Source organism: Mobula hypostoma, chromosome 15, assembly GCF_963921235.1.
Source record: "Mobula hypostoma chromosome 15, sMobHyp1.1, whole genome shotgun sequence".
Taxonomy (NCBI): Eukaryota; Metazoa; Chordata; class Chondrichthyes; order Myliobatiformes; family Myliobatidae; genus Mobula; species Mobula hypostoma.
This window is the reverse complement of record NC_086111.1, coordinates 6,920,767-6,939,166: the sequence shown is the minus strand read 5'-3', so window position 1 is coordinate 6,939,166 and position 18,400 is coordinate 6,920,767. Positions and strand designations below refer to the sequence as shown.

The 18,400-nt window shown below is 40.9% G+C and overlaps 1 protein-coding gene across 1 annotated transcript in view; it reads right to left on the bottom strand.

The window, feature by feature from the left end:
- The window catches only part of LOC134356672 (copine-9-like), a 585,942-nt gene that overhangs the window by 504,393 nt on the left and 63,149 nt on the right, over window positions 1–18,400 (bottom strand). Inside the window, exon 2 of the mRNA XM_063067690.1 lies at window positions 5,547–5,587. Coding sequence (XP_062923760.1) covers window positions 5,547–5,587 — 41 coding nt within the window. The remainder of the gene's footprint in view (window positions 1–5,546; window positions 5,588–18,400) is intronic.

Sequence of the window (18,400 nt, the reverse complement as noted above, 5' to 3'; positions counted from 1 at the left end):
TAAGTTGCTTCCTCTCCCCATTATGCATCTGACAGATGATAAACTGTTTGCTCTAAATCACTCTCATTTCCTCATTAGTGTCTCAGTGTTATCTTTAATTAGAGCAACTATACTTTTTGCTACTTCCATTCTTTTCAAACAAATATAGAAACTCTTAACTAATGTAAGTTTTTTACTTACTGGTTTACTCTCATATTGGTTTCTAAAATTGGTTTCTAAAATTGTCATCATGCTGATCTTTACATCACAGTATGCCAGCTTTTATAAGAACTTCAACTTCTTCAGTTACCTGCCAATGGTTCTTTGGAAGAGTCTGTCAGTTGGACTCATTCCATCAGAACCCCAAAACTGGTGTGGAAGCAAATTATCCTTGATCTTTGAACATGTGAGGAATAGATCCTTCTCATATATTATGCATGTGTTTGCCAGCATTAATGAGGGATGCAAGAGTGAGTGGGAGAAAGGCTCTTCTTGATTCCACAGAAAAAGATCTGAAGGTGCTTTTACATTTATCTTATTTTATTTATTTAGAGATACACTGCGGAATAGACCCATCCAACAAATCAAGCCGTGACACTAAGTAACTCTTGATTTAACCCTAGCCTAAACACGGGTCAACTGGCAATGACCAGTTGGACTGTGGGAGGAAACTGGAGCACCTGGAGAAAACCTATGTATTCTATGGGGAGGACACACAAACTCCTTACAGAGGACACCAGGACTGAACTCAAACTCCAATGTCCTGAGCTGTAATAGTGTCGTGCTAGCCACATTTGAACTGCCACATTTCAGCTTGTTCTGATGAAGGGTGTTTGACCTTAAATGTTACCTCAGTGTCTCTTTTCACAAATCCCTGCTGTTTACCTCATTATAATTTTTTACTGTCATTACAAGAACTAGCACTTATGTTAAATGATAATCCAAATTTCTTTGCAGGAAAGCATCACAGATTCTAAATCTGACCACACTCGGCTAAATCTGACCTCGTATAGATGGATCTCTTTGGTCACTGCCATGCAGATGTGACAGGGCCTTCAAACGTGATTCCTAGTGTAATATATCACGCTCGTTTGGTTCTTGCTCATCCCAGCATACTTTGTCGCATGCAGTGTCACTGAAAGCATGCCCTACTGTGCTTGGGATGCTTCCAAGACCATCTAACAACTGATCTAGTCAAACATTCATGAATTTTCATGACATCAATAGATCTTCTGGCTAAGCTTTCCCCAAGAATTGAAACTTCTGCCAGCACTTATTTTCTGTCAAAGCCAGGTCGAGCCATTCATGTCTGCCAAAGCAAATGTGACACTTCCAGTGCAGGGTCAAAGAAGATCATTTGCAGATAGATCTTTGTGATATCTCTGCTTCAACTGGGACGTTCAAAGTCCAAAGACATACAGGTTAATTGGTCACTGTAAATTGTCCTATGATTAGGCTAGGGTTAAATTGGGGCTTGCTGGGTGGCATGGCTCTGAGGACCAGAAGGGTCTACTCTGCACTGTATCTCTAAATAAATAGGCAAACAGACAAACAAACAAACAAATAAAGCTCAATCTGGGCATCTTACTGGACAGGTACTAGTGCATAGTGAGGAGTGAAAAGGAAGGTGGTGAAGGAGCAATTGAAATTAAAAATAAATAAGATCAAAAAGCGAAATGAAAAAATGACAAATATTTTGTGAAATGACGGGAATCAGGTTTGTTATCACCAGCATGTGTCATGAAATTTGTTAAATTAGCAACAGCAGTTCAATGCAATACACAATATAGAAGAAAAACATAAAATAATAATAAGTAGATCAACTAAAGTATACACATACTGAATAGATTAAAAATCATGCAAAAACAGAAATAATATATACTAAAAAAGTGAAGTAGTGTCCAGGGGTTCAATGTCCACTTAAGAATTGGATGGCAGAGGGGAAGAAGCTGTTCCTGAATCACTGAGTGTGTGCCTCCAGGTAACAATGAGAGAAAGTCATGCCCTGGGTGCTGGATATCCTTAATAATGGACACTGCCTTTCTGAAACACTGCTCCTTGAAGATGTCCAGAGTACTTTGTAAGCTAGTACCCAAGATGGAGCCGACTAATTTACAACCCTCTGCAGTTTGTTTCAGTCCTGTACAGCAGCCCCTCCATACCAGACAGTGATGCAGCCCGTCAGAATGCTCTCCAGGGTACAACTATAGAATTCAAATTATGTTGCAAACTTGGCCCTCCCACTTTGTCCTTAATGCTGAAATATAAACAACACCTTTTCTGCAATGGTTCACCTGCTTAAATGCCAGGAAAAAATACGTCCTAATACCAATGTTTCACATACACATACCAATGTCCATGCCTGCCTCTGTTCAACCTTCTTGGAAGCATAAATAATGAGGATGAAAATGTATGAGAGAATAGAAAACATTCAAGAACTGGTTTACAAGCAACCACCATATGAATTTTAAGACTGTCGTCCATGCAGAATGAAACAATTCAAAGAAAAATTAAGGAAAAATACTAAAGGCGTGTCATTCTATGGCCTCCGCCACAGTTACAAAGAGGCCACACCCATGTTGGAAGTGCAACACCTCATATTCCGTCTTTGTAGTCTCCAACCTGACGGCACGAATGTTGATTTCTCTAACTTCCGGTAATTTGTCCGTCTCTCCCTACTCGCTTTTCATCTCCTTTCTAGCTCCCTGCTTATCCTTTCTCTTCTTCTCAACTGCCAAACACCTCCTGCTGGTGCCCCTGCTCCTTCTCTTTCTCCCATGCTTCACTGTTCTCTCCTATCAGGTTCCTTCTTCTTCAGACCTTTACATCTTCCACCTATCCCCTCCCAGCTTCTTGCTTCATTCCCTTTCCTCCACCTGGTTTAACCTGTCATCTACCAGCTGCTACTCCTTCCCCTCCTCCCACCTTCATATTTAGGTGTCTTCCCACTTCCTTTCCAGTCCTGATGAAGGGTCTCAGACCAAAATGCTGCCTGTTTATTCATCTTCATAGAAATTGCCTGACTTGCTGAGTTCCACCAGCATTTTCTGCATGTTGTTCTAGATTTCCAGCATCTACAGAATCTCTTGTGTTAAAGAAAAAAAATATTTTTAATTCCTTTCTTGCTCCTCCATCTGAATAAACTACTTATGAACAGGAATATTTTGAATTTAAATCATCATTATTTTATCCAAATATTTGGAGTTACAGGAAGTTACACATATCTAAAAAAGAGAAAGAATTCATGCAAAAAGAATATTTAACAGAGATTGACAGCTTGACCTTTAGAATCTGGCAAATTACTATTTGTTAGTACTTGGTATGGAAATCCTTGAGGACTCATTAAAAGCTCTCACTCCCAGTTTGAAAACTATAAGAAGAAATCTATGCACTTATTTTCTAATGAGACATTAAACCCTGGTGTCCAAAAATCAACCATTTCCTTCAAAACAAACAACCTCTTTAATTAATAGAGACAGCACCATTTCTGTGTCCTACACAAGAGCAAGTTTTCCTCTCATTAGCACAGTGGGAGCCACAGCTCTTCAAAGGACCAGATTTAGCCATGGACGTGTAGCTGGAAAGAATTATGACAATAGAAGCAATAGTTGATATTCATCTTGGGTACTAGCCACCCCAACATCAAGGACAAATTCAAAAGGCAGTGCCTCAAGAAGGCAGCATCTGTTATTTTGGACCCTCCCCACCCAGGATATACCTTCATTCATTACTACCATCAAGGAGGAAGTACAAGAGTCTGAAGACGAACACTCAGCGTTTAAGCAACACACATAAAAAATGCTGGTGAACGCAGCAGGCCAGGCAGCATCTATAGGAAGAGGTACACTCGACGTTTCGGGCTGAGACCCTTGTCAGGACTAACTGAGGGAAGAGCTAGTAAGAGATTTGAAAGTGGGAGGGGAGAGGGGGAGATCCGAAATGATAGGAGAAGACAGGAGGGGGAGGGATGGAGATAAGAGCTGGACAGTTGATTGGCAAAAGGGATATGAGAGGATCATGGGACAGGAGGCCCAGGGAGAAAGAAAGTGGGAGGGGAGCCCAGAGGATGGGCAAGGAGTTATAGTGAGAGGGACAGAGGGACAGAGGGAAAAAAAAGAGGAAAGAAATGGAGAAAAGAATAAAAAAGATAATAATAAATAAATAAGGGATGGGGTATGAAGGGGAGGTGGGGCATTAATGGAAGTTAGAGAAGTCAATGTTCATGCCATCAGGTTGGAGGCTACCCAGACGGAATATAAGGTGAACAGCTTCTCTCCCTATGCTATCAGTTTTCTGAACAGTCCATGAAAACTACCTCACTATTTTGCTATCTTTTTGTAATATTTTAGTTAAGTATTCATTTTGTAACACTTAGTTTATTTTGATACTTTACACTGTACTGCTGCCACAAAACAACAAAATTCACAAAGTATGTCGGTGATTAAAAAGCCTGATTCTGGTTCTGATTCAGTACTTTAAAGTCTATTTGCTGGTGTGTGTCCATTCCCTGTTAGCAGTAGGGATCACAAGGAAGAAAACAGTCTATACTAACCTCAGGAGTTGCAATAGTGGATCCTCTGTGCACTGCAAACTGCAGATAGAAATTGGCAATAAGATATTGAGTAAGATTACCTACAGGGTGCTTCCATCTCAGGTCAGTTACCAAGAAGCTCAGAAAGCCTATTTGTTATGCATTATTGTCTACAATTAATTATTTTGTTCTCCTTTACACTTATCTACTGGAAATGACATTAAACAATCTTGAATTGAATAGTCTTGAAACTCTCTGTTCAGTAGTGCACTACGTATAGTACGGCAGTGAATAGTATCACATCTAAAATCCAGCTTCAGTTAAGTCAAGAGAGCTGCTGATCGGAGTCACACTACAACATGTTGCCATTGTTAACTAGACTAGAAAGGACTATCAATGGGGATAAATTTCTAGTCTAGCTCTTGAATGCTGTATGTCCATGGTGGATTCCCAGTTATAGTTGTGTGCCACGGTAGCGTAGTGTTAGCACTTTCAATTACAGCTCCGGGTGTTGGAATTTGGAGTTCATTTCCCATGTCCCTTGAACGTTGTCCCATGGTTAGGCTGGGGTAAAGCAGCGTGGCTCGAAGGGCTGGAAGGGCCTACTCCACACCGTGTCTCAATAAAACAAAATGAATAAACTAAGTCAGGGTCCTGAAGAGATAGCACAGAAAATTAGGCTTTTTAGTTCACTGAACCTATGTTTACCATCAAGCACCCAGTTTTACATTAGTCCTACCTGAGCCTACTTTAGTTGCTTGTCCCTTTTTAACTGATTTCCAGCCAAGCTCTCCTTTACTCACAACACAAGCCAATATGTAAACTATTAATGGTTGACAGCTGAGAATCTGATCTGAACCATCTGCAGCTGGAGTGTGTTAAATAACCTAGACTAAGACGTAGGAGCAGAATTAAGCCATTCAACCCATCAATTCAGCCTCAAGATAATTTTGATTCGATCTTCCCATCACAAACGCAACCATCTTTGGGAGTTGCTGCATACTCTTTAGTACAACAACATAAATGTTTCACTCACCAGGATCTGATTTTGAGAACGTATCCACATCAAGAAGGTTCCTATTGAAAACAGAACAGAATAATTAATAAATAAGTACATTAACATTTCCATGGTTTTCAAAAGTCATTCAAATAGATTTCAGAATCAGTGCAAGAAATACAAGAAATCAGAGAGGAAGGATGTAATATTTCACCCATTAACACGGCTACTCCGTCTGTTCAATCCCCCAGAACAGATGGTCTTTAAAGGAAGCTCATGAACATTCCCCAGACTTTGAGTGTTTCTGAACTGATGATGCAACCTGGATGTGTTCAGCTCCTACCATCTCTCACCATGACTTTCTATATTGCTAACACCACAAGTAGGCTGCCTTCAGCCAATTCAACGGATTTCGTATAGACTCTTAATCATAGACAACTTGCAGTGATGCAAGGAGCACTGCTGTGTGACTGCCAGTCTACAGCAAGGGTTCCCAGCCTGGGTGATCTAGAGGAAATTTTCAGGCCTGATCAATGAGTCTGTAGGCCTTAACTCACCAGGTATGCATCCAAGTAGTGTCTAAATGTTGAGGGTCTCTACCTCCACCAGCAGGTTCCAAATCCCAATAATCCTAAACAGTCACAACACGCTTGAGGAACTCAGCAGGTCGGGCAGCATCCATGGAAAAGATCAGTCGACGTTTCGGGCCGGAACCCTTCGTCAGGACTGTAGAGGGAAGGGGCAGAGGCCCAATAAAGAAGGTGGGGGGAGGGTGGGAAGGAGAAGGCTGGTAGGTTCCATACATGGCCTCCTCTACTGCCATGATGAGGCTAAACTCAGGTTAGAGGAGCAAAACCTCATATATCGTCTAGGTAGTCTCCAGCCCCTTGGTATGAACATAGAATTCTCCAACTTCTGGTAATTCCCTCCCCCTCCCTTCCCCTATCCCTATGTCACTCCGCCCCCTCCCCCAGATGCCTATCACCTCCCTCATGGTTCTGCCTCCTTCTACTACCCATTGTGTTTTCCCCTACTCCTTCTTCACCTTTCCTGCCTATCACTTCCCTGCTTCCCCTCCCCCACCCCTTTATCTTTCCCCTTACTGGTTTTTCACCTGGAACCTACCAGCCTTCTCCTTCCCACCCTCCCCCCACCTTCTTTATAGGGCTCTGCCCCTTCCCTCTACAGTCCTGACAAAGAGTTCTGGCCCGAAACGTCGACCGATCTTTTCCATGGATGCTGCCTGACCTGCTGAGTTCCTCCAGCATGTTGTGAGTGTTGCTTTGACCCCAGCATCTGCAGATTATTTTATGTTCCCAATAATCTTTAAGATGTGAAAACTGTTTTCCTTAACTCCTTTCAAATCCTTTGAGCGAATGTTTTAAGTCTCTACCTTCTCTGATAAAGGAAAATGGATCCTAATCCTCTCATAATTATATACAGTGTCTTCCTCATTGCAAAAAGAAACAACCCCAGTTCACCCAATCTTTCCAGTTGGGACAAGGTATCTTCCTTCTATCACGTCTAAGTTGTGCCCTTCCTCTCATATAGCATCAACAGATTTGCCATTAGAAAACAAAGTTCAAAAAGTTTGAAGTAAATTTATTATCAAAGTACATATATGTCACCATATACAACCCTGAGATTTATTTTCTTGTAGGCATTCACGGAAAATGCAAAGAAACACAATAGAATCAATGAAAATCTGCGCACAAAAAAGAGATTGACAAACCAATGAGCACTAAACAACAAATGGTACAAATTTTAAAAAGCAACATAATAATAAGTGAATAATCATTGAGAACATGAATTGTAGAGCCCTTGAAAGTGAGTCCATAGGTTATGGAATTAACTTATTGTTGATGTGAGTGAAGTTATCCACATTGGTTCAGTCACCTGTTGGTGGAGGGGTACAACTGTTCCTGAACCTGGTGTTGTGAGACCTAAGACTCTTCTACCTCCTTCTTCTTTCAAGATCCCCAAAAGTACTTTATAATGAATGAAGTATGTTTGAAAGTGTAAACACATCTGTGTGTAGTTAATACAGAAACAACTTAGATATAGTAACCTCCTCAATCCAGTTAATTTGCTCCAGTGTTGTTTGTGGAAGGTTAATTTTTGTTTTTGATCATGGGAATAAATGTTCCACTTCATGACAGGCTTAAGAGAACAAACAAGGTTTCAGTTTTACATCACTCCAAGAATTCCAAGAATAAACACATCTCAGCAATGCAACATTTCCTGGAATCTGCACCGGAGAGTCAGCTAAGATTATCTCCTTAAATTCTTGGAGGAAGATCATTCAGTATCCTCTCTCAAATGACCCATATGTACACCCACGCATTCTTTGATATGTTTATATTGCAAGTTAAGGTTCAGCATGAAATAAATAGGACTCAGGTTATTAGTGTGAATGTTAATTCTGTATCTTTACTTTTCATTCTTTGATTCCTTAAGGTTGTTATAGCCGGGGGTGGTAATGGGGACAGGCTCCGACTACCTATTAAATGCTCCCAATGGTGTGCACCTCAAGTACCCTCTGACAACCAAGTCCATCACCTTGCTTTCACGCGTGGCTTAGCTACTGAGCCCAACAGAACCATTTCTACGGAGAGGAGAAGGGGCAAAGCCGGGTTTCTGGCGCATTAAAACTAGTCACTTAGGGCAGACAAGGTCCGTCAGCTGTGGTTGGCAGCTTATCTAGGAGAAGGAAAACTCTGAGCTCAAACCTCCACTACCTCGCGGCTATACCCACTCCTGGGGAAGGCTTCACGACTAAGCCCTGAGGAAATATCTGGAGCTGGAGACCTACACTGAGTTCAATGCTGACTGGCAACTCCTGCAACACTGCTGGTAGCAAATTGTATCAGTCTCTGCCGTTCCTTTGGGTTCATCAGTTGTGTGGAAAGGAGGAGCTTGCTACAGGGGCACCAGCTTGCTCTCCACATCGCACTGCCCAGGCTTGCGTATCTTGACAGCTAGGTCATAATATTCACGGTCAGCTCTGACCAATGGAGGCCTAAGCTCACTTTTCATTCTGGAGTGTCGGTCACCACCAGCCACAGATCAGTTTTGAGGTTTTCATCCTCTTACAGAAACTATTCAGCTTCTCAAGTTCCTCAACACTCATCATTTAAAATGCCAACTTGCTTCACCTTCCCCAGGTGGACTCTAATGATCTCCTGACGAGACATCCTGAAACAATTGCACTGATATTTTAAAAGGCATGAACTCTGCTCTCTCTCTAATAGCCACTGCAGATTTATTGTACTAATTTGAACTCAACAGCACTTTGAACATCTTGTACACTGGAGACATTAGCTTTCTGAATGACAAAAATGTAGCAACACGTACCAAACACATGGGAAGTGAGAATGATGAAAATTCTTTGGAAAGGCTGGAAGGATTATTACATTAAGGAAGTCTATAACCCAAAATAGCCAATCATTCATTATTTGTAAAGACAGAAAAAAAAATCTTCAATTCTGGAAAAGATAAGAAAAAGAATTTTCTTTCTTTTATGTGCGCACCTCCTCCATTCTGCTCCCTTGCAGCCGGGCTCAGTAAAACTGCGTATTCTCATATCAACAGCAGCCAGAGCCACACTTACTCTGCAGGTGTGACTAATGCTGCTTACTCTTGCACCTGTCTTAGACAACTTTTCCCAGACAGATTTCAAGCTCGCTAACCAAATGGCTGATCGATATTCCATAGAGAAGATTATTAAAAGTTGAGAGCTATCTTTGATTTCAATGCACCTGTGCAGTATCAGAAAAGGAAATTATACCATTTCAGGATCTATGGACAAGGTTCTTGAACGAAGGAATACATATGCACATGCCCCTCCTTCGTAACACAGGACAAACATGTGCAATTACATCTTTGACATCAACTTGTACCACATTTTTTGATGAATACTAGCCAGTCTATGCCCATTAGTTAAGACAATTGGAGATGACAGAAAACTGTTTTGTTAAGGTACCTAAAGAGATGAGAATTGCTAAAATGCCTATGAGGGAAATCCATTTACATTATATCAAGATAACCTACTACTGTATAGCCTTAAGGAAGAGAGGACTCACCATGGAATTGCAGGCCACAGAAAGTGGTCCTGTTGGCCCATTTTAACCATGCTGATTGAAACACAATTTGCCCTTTTTAGGCCTCTATCTCTCTATGTGTTTTAATGCCTTTTAAAGGTTGTGCTTGTACCTGCCTCTGCTGAGATCACCATCCTTTAATCTGAGCCCTCTAGTTCTTGACTCCCTGCCCTGGTGAGGCAATTCTGACCATCTAATCAAATTGTGACCATCATAAAGAACCCTTAGACTACATTCCAGTAAGAATAAACCTAGCCTATCAAATCTAGGGATAATTACAGCTTTTTTGTCCCCTCTTCCACAAACATAATGATTACTTCTCCTTACTTCCCTATACATGTGCCTAGCATGAGCTGGCCTCGCATTTCACAGCCTCAGAATGAGGTGGGCCATTTAGTCTCCAGATGAAGAGAAATCCCTTTACACAGAGCTCAGCGAATCTTTGAAACTATCTCCCCAGAAATATGTGGCAGTTCAGTCCATTAACTTGCTTAAAATAGAGCATGACAGAGTTCTGGATATTAAGGGAGTTGAGGGATAACACAGAAGAATAGCAAGGTAGAAGATACGCCTTGAGTAACACACAGAAAATGCAGGAAGACTCAGAAGGTCAGGCTACATCTATGCAAACAGTCGACGTTTTGGGTCAAAACCCTTCATCAGGCTATGATCTTGATGAATGCTGGAGCAGGCTTGAATCACCAACTGGGTCCTATTTTTTGTGTCAGCGTCTCTACAACTGCTCTGCCATCACCAATGAAACCTTCCCTTCCATCCAGGTCTGAACCCTTTGCCCTAATGAAGTGGAATATTGTAAGCAGATGTAGTAGCATAGCAGTTCGCATGATACCATTACAGTACCAGCAACATGGGTTCCAATTCAGTGCTGTCTGTGAAGAGTTTGTACCTTCTCCCCATGACTGTGTGGGTTTCCTCTGGCTTCTCTGGTTTCTGCCCATATTCCAAAGATATACGAGTTAGCAGGAAATTGGTCACATGGGTGTAATTGGGCAGTGTGGGCTCGTTAGCTGGAAGAGCCTGTTACTGTGCTGTATCTCTAAATAAATAACAACATCATCTTTTATATTTATTAAAATTTAGTTCAGTCATCAACCTTCAATCTGAACAACAGCATCTTTAATGTTGCAATTCTTAATACTGCAATAACCCGTTGAAATTATAAGACTCTCAAAAAATAGGAGACTGCTTTGCCATTCAACAAAATCATGACTGAACCTCTACTTTGCCGGCTTTCCCACATATGGTATCTCAACGTTATCTAAGCTTCCAACGTGCATGCAATTTTGGAGATGCTGAACAACAGATCATTCAATCCCACTGACTTTCAAAGGCTGGGAAATCTCTTGGTAAAAAGTAAGGTCCTCATCTCATTGACCCCACTGAAACCTCACCCCACATTCTGTCCAGCTATCTGGAGTGGAGTGTGTGTGCCAATACCCGTCTCGAGGACTGACATTACTACTCCACTAAGAATGATAAATTAAAATATAATACGTATATTTGTATGGGATCAGAAAGGCTCATTTACCCTATCTTTGCATTGGAATATGTATAAATTCCACAATCCCTAGTAGTAGATTTCTTGATAGAAGTAAATTATCCACTGGTAAAGTCTCTAAGCAAAGAAAACTAACTTAAATTTAATAGTTCAAGGAACAACAGGAATTTCACCTTTTATTAATACTTAATTCCCCAAATCACACATTTTTAGCCACAACCCCACTGAGACTTGAATCAGGCACTTCACCGAATTTCAGAGAAGAATTCAGAGGCAGTAATTAAATCTAACAGGAGTTTAATCCATTTCTGTATGGCACTGTGTGAGACTTCCCATGCATGTTGCTAGTTTGTGTTTATCCAATAATCAACCCAAATTGAATAACTTGCATCTATTTACTTCATTAAAATAAAAATAGAGTAGTTTAAAAGGTGGGCACAACATTGTGAGCCAAAGGGACTAAACTACCTGTAACAATCTATGTTCTATATCACACTGGATTTGAATGGTTTGATTTTATTTTTTTGCACCTGGTCTGCCACTCTTTATTAAACTTGTTTGGAGCTATAGGGTAACTCATGATCCTGGAAAATGGATTGAAAAGCGGTAGATGGAAGTTAATGCAGACAAGTGTGAGGAGATGCATTTTGGGAGGTCAAACCAGGCTAGGACACAAAGGAGTGCGGTAGAACGGAGAGATCTGGGAATGCAGATTCATAATTCCTTGAAAGTGGCGTCACAGGTAGATAGGGGCATAAAGAGAGTTCTGGGCACATTAGCCTTCATAAATCAGAGTACAGAGTATAGAAGTTGGGATATTATGCTGAGGCTGTACAAACATCAGTGAGGCCAAGTCTGGATTATTGTGTACCTGCCTACAGGAAAGGTATCAATAGGATTGAAGGAATACTGAAAGAAGGGAAAGGTTGAACTGGTTAGGACGTTATACCCTGGAGAGTAGGAGAATGAGGGGAGATTTAATAGAGGTATACACAATTAGGTTAAATGCAAACAGGCATTTTCCCGCTGTGGTTTGGTGAGACAAGAACTAGTAGTCATAAGTTAACTGTGAAAGGTGCAATAATTAAGGGGAAACTGAGAAGGAACATCTTCACTCCAAAGGCAGTGTGAGTGTGGAATGAGCTGCCAGCAGACAGCGGTCGATGCAGGTTGAAGAGAAATTTGGATAGGTACATGGATAGTAGAGTATAGATGGCTATGGTCCAGGTGTGGGTCATGGATTACATGTGCTGAAGGGCCTGTTATTGCCCCACAGTGCTCTATAACTCTCTGTACCTTATGGAGTTAAAAATCCTTCTGGCAAAGACTAACAGAACCTCCGCACAAAGTTTGATGATTATATTGAATTAAAACAACCTGTTTCAATTTAAAATCCTTGCAAGATGCATCTCAATATTTGACTAACTTTATTGGTTAAAGCCCAGAAAGAACGCCTACAAAGTCTTCTAACACAAACCAACAACATTACATAATCCAAAACACTTCAACATTTACCTCCTACTCCCTAAATTACAGCCTTATTGTAACATTCCTATAACTTACACTGAAATTAATGCTCACTCTGAAACATGAAGGGATCTTGTTCCATCACCAGTTGCTTACAGGGATTAGACCCTTCATTGGGTTCAGTCTTCTTTACACTGCCCGAGGATTACTAGTACAGTCCAGCTCTAAATACAGAAGGTAAAAATGAGATGCCTACATTACAACAAAATGCTGGAGGAACTCAGCAGCCTGGGCAGCACCAATAAAATGGAATAAACAGTTGATGTTTCAGACCGAGACCCCTCATCACAACTGGAACAGAAGAGCGAAGAAGCCAGAATTCTCTGCTTCCCCCTTCCTTTCATATAGTGAAGGGTCTTGGCCCGAAACATCAACTGTTTATTCCTCTCCATAGATGCTGCCTGAACTGCTGAGCTCCTCCAGCATTTTGTGTGTGTTATTCTGAATTTACAGCATCTGCAGAATCTCTTGTGTTTATGCCTCCACTATAGTTCATGGAGCCATAGCTGTCCAGGTAACAAAGCATTCCTACACAGTTTTCCCTTGCAGTGCTCTATGAGGTTGCAAGCTAGTCTACATCAGGAACAAGTAAGAAATCCCTGGAATAGAACTGTTTGCTCGTCACAAACGTCAGTGGTTGCTCAGTTTCTCTCTTGTGGCACTTAGTCTGCACCACTGCTGCCTGGAGTTACCAGTTACACTTCTGAAGAACCCCTTATTATTATCATTAGATCCCTGCTATCACTTTAATCACTGATGGATAGAACAGGTGCAGCTCTGAAACAAGTCAAGCGCCGTGCCCACTGCTTGGTTTCCTGGACTGATGCAAAGGTATTAGAGGGGTGCACATTATAAGTGGGTCAGGCCTGATGGTTCTGCTCCATTACCATGCAGTCTGAACTCCTCATACGGTGGTAGGTCCATTGTGAAAGGCATCTTTAATCCAAGTTTAAGTTTATTGTCATGGGCAAATATACCTGTGGTATAAATGCCATGAAAACTATTTCTTTGCAGTGGCAACACAATACATTACAAACATGACAAGCATGAATAAAATAATCTTAAACTAAGCACACATGACAAAATAAACCATAGAAGAAAATGACATTGAGGACAAAAGAGGGAAAAGTAGTCCAAGGTAGAATTAAGATTCTTCAGGTAGGTTCAAGAACCAGATGGAGTGGGGAGGAAGCTGCTGTTGGTCTTCAGGCTCCTGTGCCTCCTTCTGGATGGCAGCAATGAAAATAGGGTGGGGGCCATTAATGATGGATGTTTCATTCCTGAGATAGTACCCTAATACATGTCCCAAATGGTGTGAAGAGCTACGGTATATCAATGATGAAACAAGCTGTAGCCTCTTGCGTTCACATTCATTGGAGTTTCTATACCAGGCTGTCTGAAGACCCTTATTAAGATTTAAGAAACAGCTTCTTCTCCTCTGCCATTGGATTTCTGAATTGTCCATGAACCCGTGAACACGACTGCAGTATTCCAATTTGCACTATTTGTTTATTTCATTTCCTATTCTAACTTAACAGCAATTTTTTATCTCTTGCATTGTACTGCTGCCATAAAACAACAAATTTCACCAGGTATGTCAATGATAATAAACCAGATTCTGATGATGTGAATATAAACTGTTAGAATGCTCTGAAAAATCCTGGCCTAATGTACAGATGGTACAATTCCTTTACAATCAACCAGTCTGTGAAGGTGTCTAGAGATTTAAGGGAGAGAAGAGACTTGGAAAGAGAAACACTCTGCAAAAATGAAATGCAAATGTCACTGGTTCACATGATTAAAGTTGTGTTTTTTTTAAAGATTAGCTTTATTTGTTACATGTACATTGAAACATCAAAGCATACAGTAAGATGCATCGTTTTGTGTCAACAACCAGTGCAGTCCGAGGATTGTGCTGGGGAGCAATCTGCAAATATTGCCACACTTCCAGTGCCAACACAGTATGCCCACTGCTCAGTAACCCTAAACCGTATGTCTTTGGAATGAGGCCAACACCGGAGCACCCAGATCACAGGGAACACATATAAACTCGTTACAGACAGCAGCAGGAATTGAACCTCGATCGATGATTGCTATGGCTGCAAAGCACTATCATGAACAGCTACTCTACCACACCGCCGATAATGGAGCATCTAATGTCAAAACATGCAAGTACAAATTTTCTGAGTTCAAATAATAAGAATGGATTAAATATTGAAGCCAATAAGGAAATTCAGGACTTCCACTTTTAGCTAGTAAATTATATGACTGCAGTCAAACTAGAATTGCATTGAATTGAATTGACTTTATTTCTTACATCCTACACATACATGAGGAGTAAAAATCTCTACGTTACATCTCCATCTAAATATGCAATGTGCAATCATAGTAATTTTTAATAATTTATAATGAATAGAGCAGTCAATGTAATATAGTGTACACTCAAATCAGCATGAGTTAATCAGTCTGATGGCCTGGTGGAAGAAGCTGTCCCGGAGCCTGTTGGTCCTGGCTTTTATGCTGTGGTACCGCTTCCCGAACGGTAGCAGCTGGAACAGTTTGTGGTTGGGGTGACTTGGGTCTCCAATGATCCTACGGGCCCATTTTACACACCTGTCTTTGTAAATATCCTGAATCATGGGAAGTTCACAACTACAGATGCGCTAGGCTGTCCGCACCACTCTGTGCAGAGTCCTGCGATTAAGGGAGGTACAGTTTCCATATGCAGCTAGTCAGGATGCTCTCAATTGTGCCTCTGTAGAAAGTTCTTAGACTTGGGGGCCCAGACCAAACTTCCTCAACTGTCTGAGATGTAAGAGGCACTGTTGTGCCTTTTTCACCACACAGTTTGTGTGTACAGACCAGGTGAGGCTCTCAGTGATGTGGATGCCGAGGAACTTGAAACTATTTACCCTCCCAACCCCAGACCTATCGATGTCAATAGGGGTTAGCCCATCTCCATTCCTCCTGTAATCCACAACCAGCTCCTTTGTTTTTGCGACATGGAGGGAGAGGTTGTTTTCTTGACACCACTGTGTCAGAGAGATGACTTCTTCCCTGTAGGCCACCTCGTTATTGTTTGAGATTAGGCCAATCAATGTAGTGTCATCAGCAAATTTAATTAGTAGATTGGAGCTGTGGGTGGTGACACAGTCATGAGTATACAGGGATTAAAGGAGGGGACTCAGTATACAGCCCTGAGGGGCTCCTGTGTTGAAAGTCAGAGGGTTGGAGGTGAGGGAGCCCACTCTTACCATCTGAGAAATCCAATCCCATAATAATAATGTGTGACATTTAAAGTTCAAAGTAAATTTATTATCAAAGTACACAGGGTATATGTCACCATATACTACCCCGAGATTAATTTTCTTGTGGGCATTCACAGTTAGTACAAGAACACAATGGAATCAATGAAAGACCGCACCAAATAGGACAGGCAAAGAATCTAAGTGAAAGGTACAACAAACTACAAATACAAAAATAAAGTAAAACAAGAAATCATCATAATAATAAATAAATGCATAAACAAACAGGCAATAAATATCGAGAAACATGAGGTGAAGAGGTCTTGAAAGTGAGTCCATAGGTTGTGGGAACAATTCAGTGACGGGGCGAGTGAAATTCAGTAAAGTTATCTAAGAGCCTGATGGTTAAGGGTTAATAACTATCCCTGAACCTGGTGGTATGAATCCTGAGGCTCCTGTACCTCCTTCCTAATGGTAGAGAGAGAAGAGAGCATGGCAAAGCTGCTTGTGGGTAGTTTCAGATTACTGCAGATTTATTTCTTTAGTCTACCAGGGTGCTGAGGTCTCACAAAACCTGAGTACAAGTCAAACAGATCGTGACACTAATGATAAAAGCATTAAAGAGATCTCACAGCATGTGTCACTGTAGTGCTGAAATAGCAACCAACTGGAGGAGGGATACAAACTGGAGTGTTTCAAGAAGCAATCGTCCATTGCATATTCCAGAAGCATATTTAAAGCTGAAACATTTCATTGATATGACACACTGGCTTCATTTCAAGCAGCCATTTTCCACTCAATCCACCTAAAGTTATTACTAGCATTAGCAGATGGACGTTCAATACACTCCTCTGTCTCCAGTTTTGACAAAGGGGTGGGTATTTTCTTCATGACTCTAATATAACACTTGAACAAAATAATGTTAAACCACGACATAAAACTTCTTACAGAATGCTCCCACAGTACCAAGAGAATACACCATTTGTTAGGGCACAGTGGAACTACAGAAATAACTCTCAGCATCAGGTGATAGATATTGAGCAACTTTTCACTATGGAAAGGAGGACTTCCAGAGCTAATCATATGGTGTTTAAACCTGCTCATGCATAGAAAAGGATAATCTGAAATTTCTACAGCATACAATGGAGAATTGGACAATCTTCAAACTTGTGAACAGCTATTTTGGGATTGATACACCAAGCGTGGACATGTTGAATAAACTTTCAGATAAAACGGTGGAATACAGGATGCTAGCATCAGTAAATATACAGCTTGGAACTACCCTGAAGAGACCTTTAGATCTCTCCAGTAGGATCCAATCAGAGTGAAGTTAGGAGGTGTTTCAAACTTTCCTTCGAACCTTTCATGTTAACAGTTAAAGATGACTTTACACAGCCACACAGGCTTTCCTCTGGGTAATCATCTATGAATCAGTGTATCACACATTCAGTCACAATCTGACTCACCAATCCTTTTACTTGCATCCAACTACAAATTTGTTGCCAGAACCACAAAATTGCTGAAGGCAGCCTTTCAAAATAGGAACTCTTGTGTTAAAGCTCAAAGCACAATATTACAGTTTCTAAAATTAATGCAATGTTAGGAATAACAATGAATTATTTAGTAATGGTAAATAATAATTAGTTGGTAATAATTCCAGGCCAGTATTGCAAAGACTTAAGTCACAGCCTGGAAGGTGAACTATAAGGTGAGTGCAAACTTTCCCATTATCACATTTGTTGTCCTTTTCTTGTGATATTTTTCCTTTGTTCCACTTACCTGGTAACAATAGAAAATTAAGTTGCAAATATCTGTGTCCTTTGCATAATCAATGGTTAACTTTTCAAAATTTAATTCTGGGGTATGTGAACACTATTCACTTCAATTCAACTGAGGCTCCATCCCTCTTCATCCAGTGCAATGAAAACTGTATTGGTGGTGCTTTCTGCTCTCAAGTCAAAGTAAAATTTATTATCAAACTAAATACTGAATATGTTACAATGTATTATGTAGAGATGCATTTGCTAACAGACATTTATAGCTAGAAATATAGAAAACCTACAGCACAATACAGGCCCTTTGGCCCACAAAGCTGTGTTGAACATGTCCTTAGCTGAGAAATTACCTAGGATTACTCATAGCCCTCTATTTTTCCAAGCTCCATATACCTGTCCAGGAGTCTCTCAAAAGACCCTATCATATCCGTCTCCACCACCGTCACTGGCAGCCCATTCCATACATTCACCATTCTCTGCGTAAAAAGCTTACCCGATATCTCCTCTGTACCTACTTTCAAGCACCTTAAAACTGTACCCTTTCATGCTAGCCATTTCAACCCTGGGAAAAAGCCTCTGACTATCCACTTAATCAATGCCTCTTATACACCTCTATCAGGTCACCTCTCATCCTCTGTCGTTCCAAGGAAAAAAGACCGAGTTCACTCAACCTATTCTTAAAAGGCATGCTCCCCAATCCAGACAACATCCTTGTAAATCTCCTCTG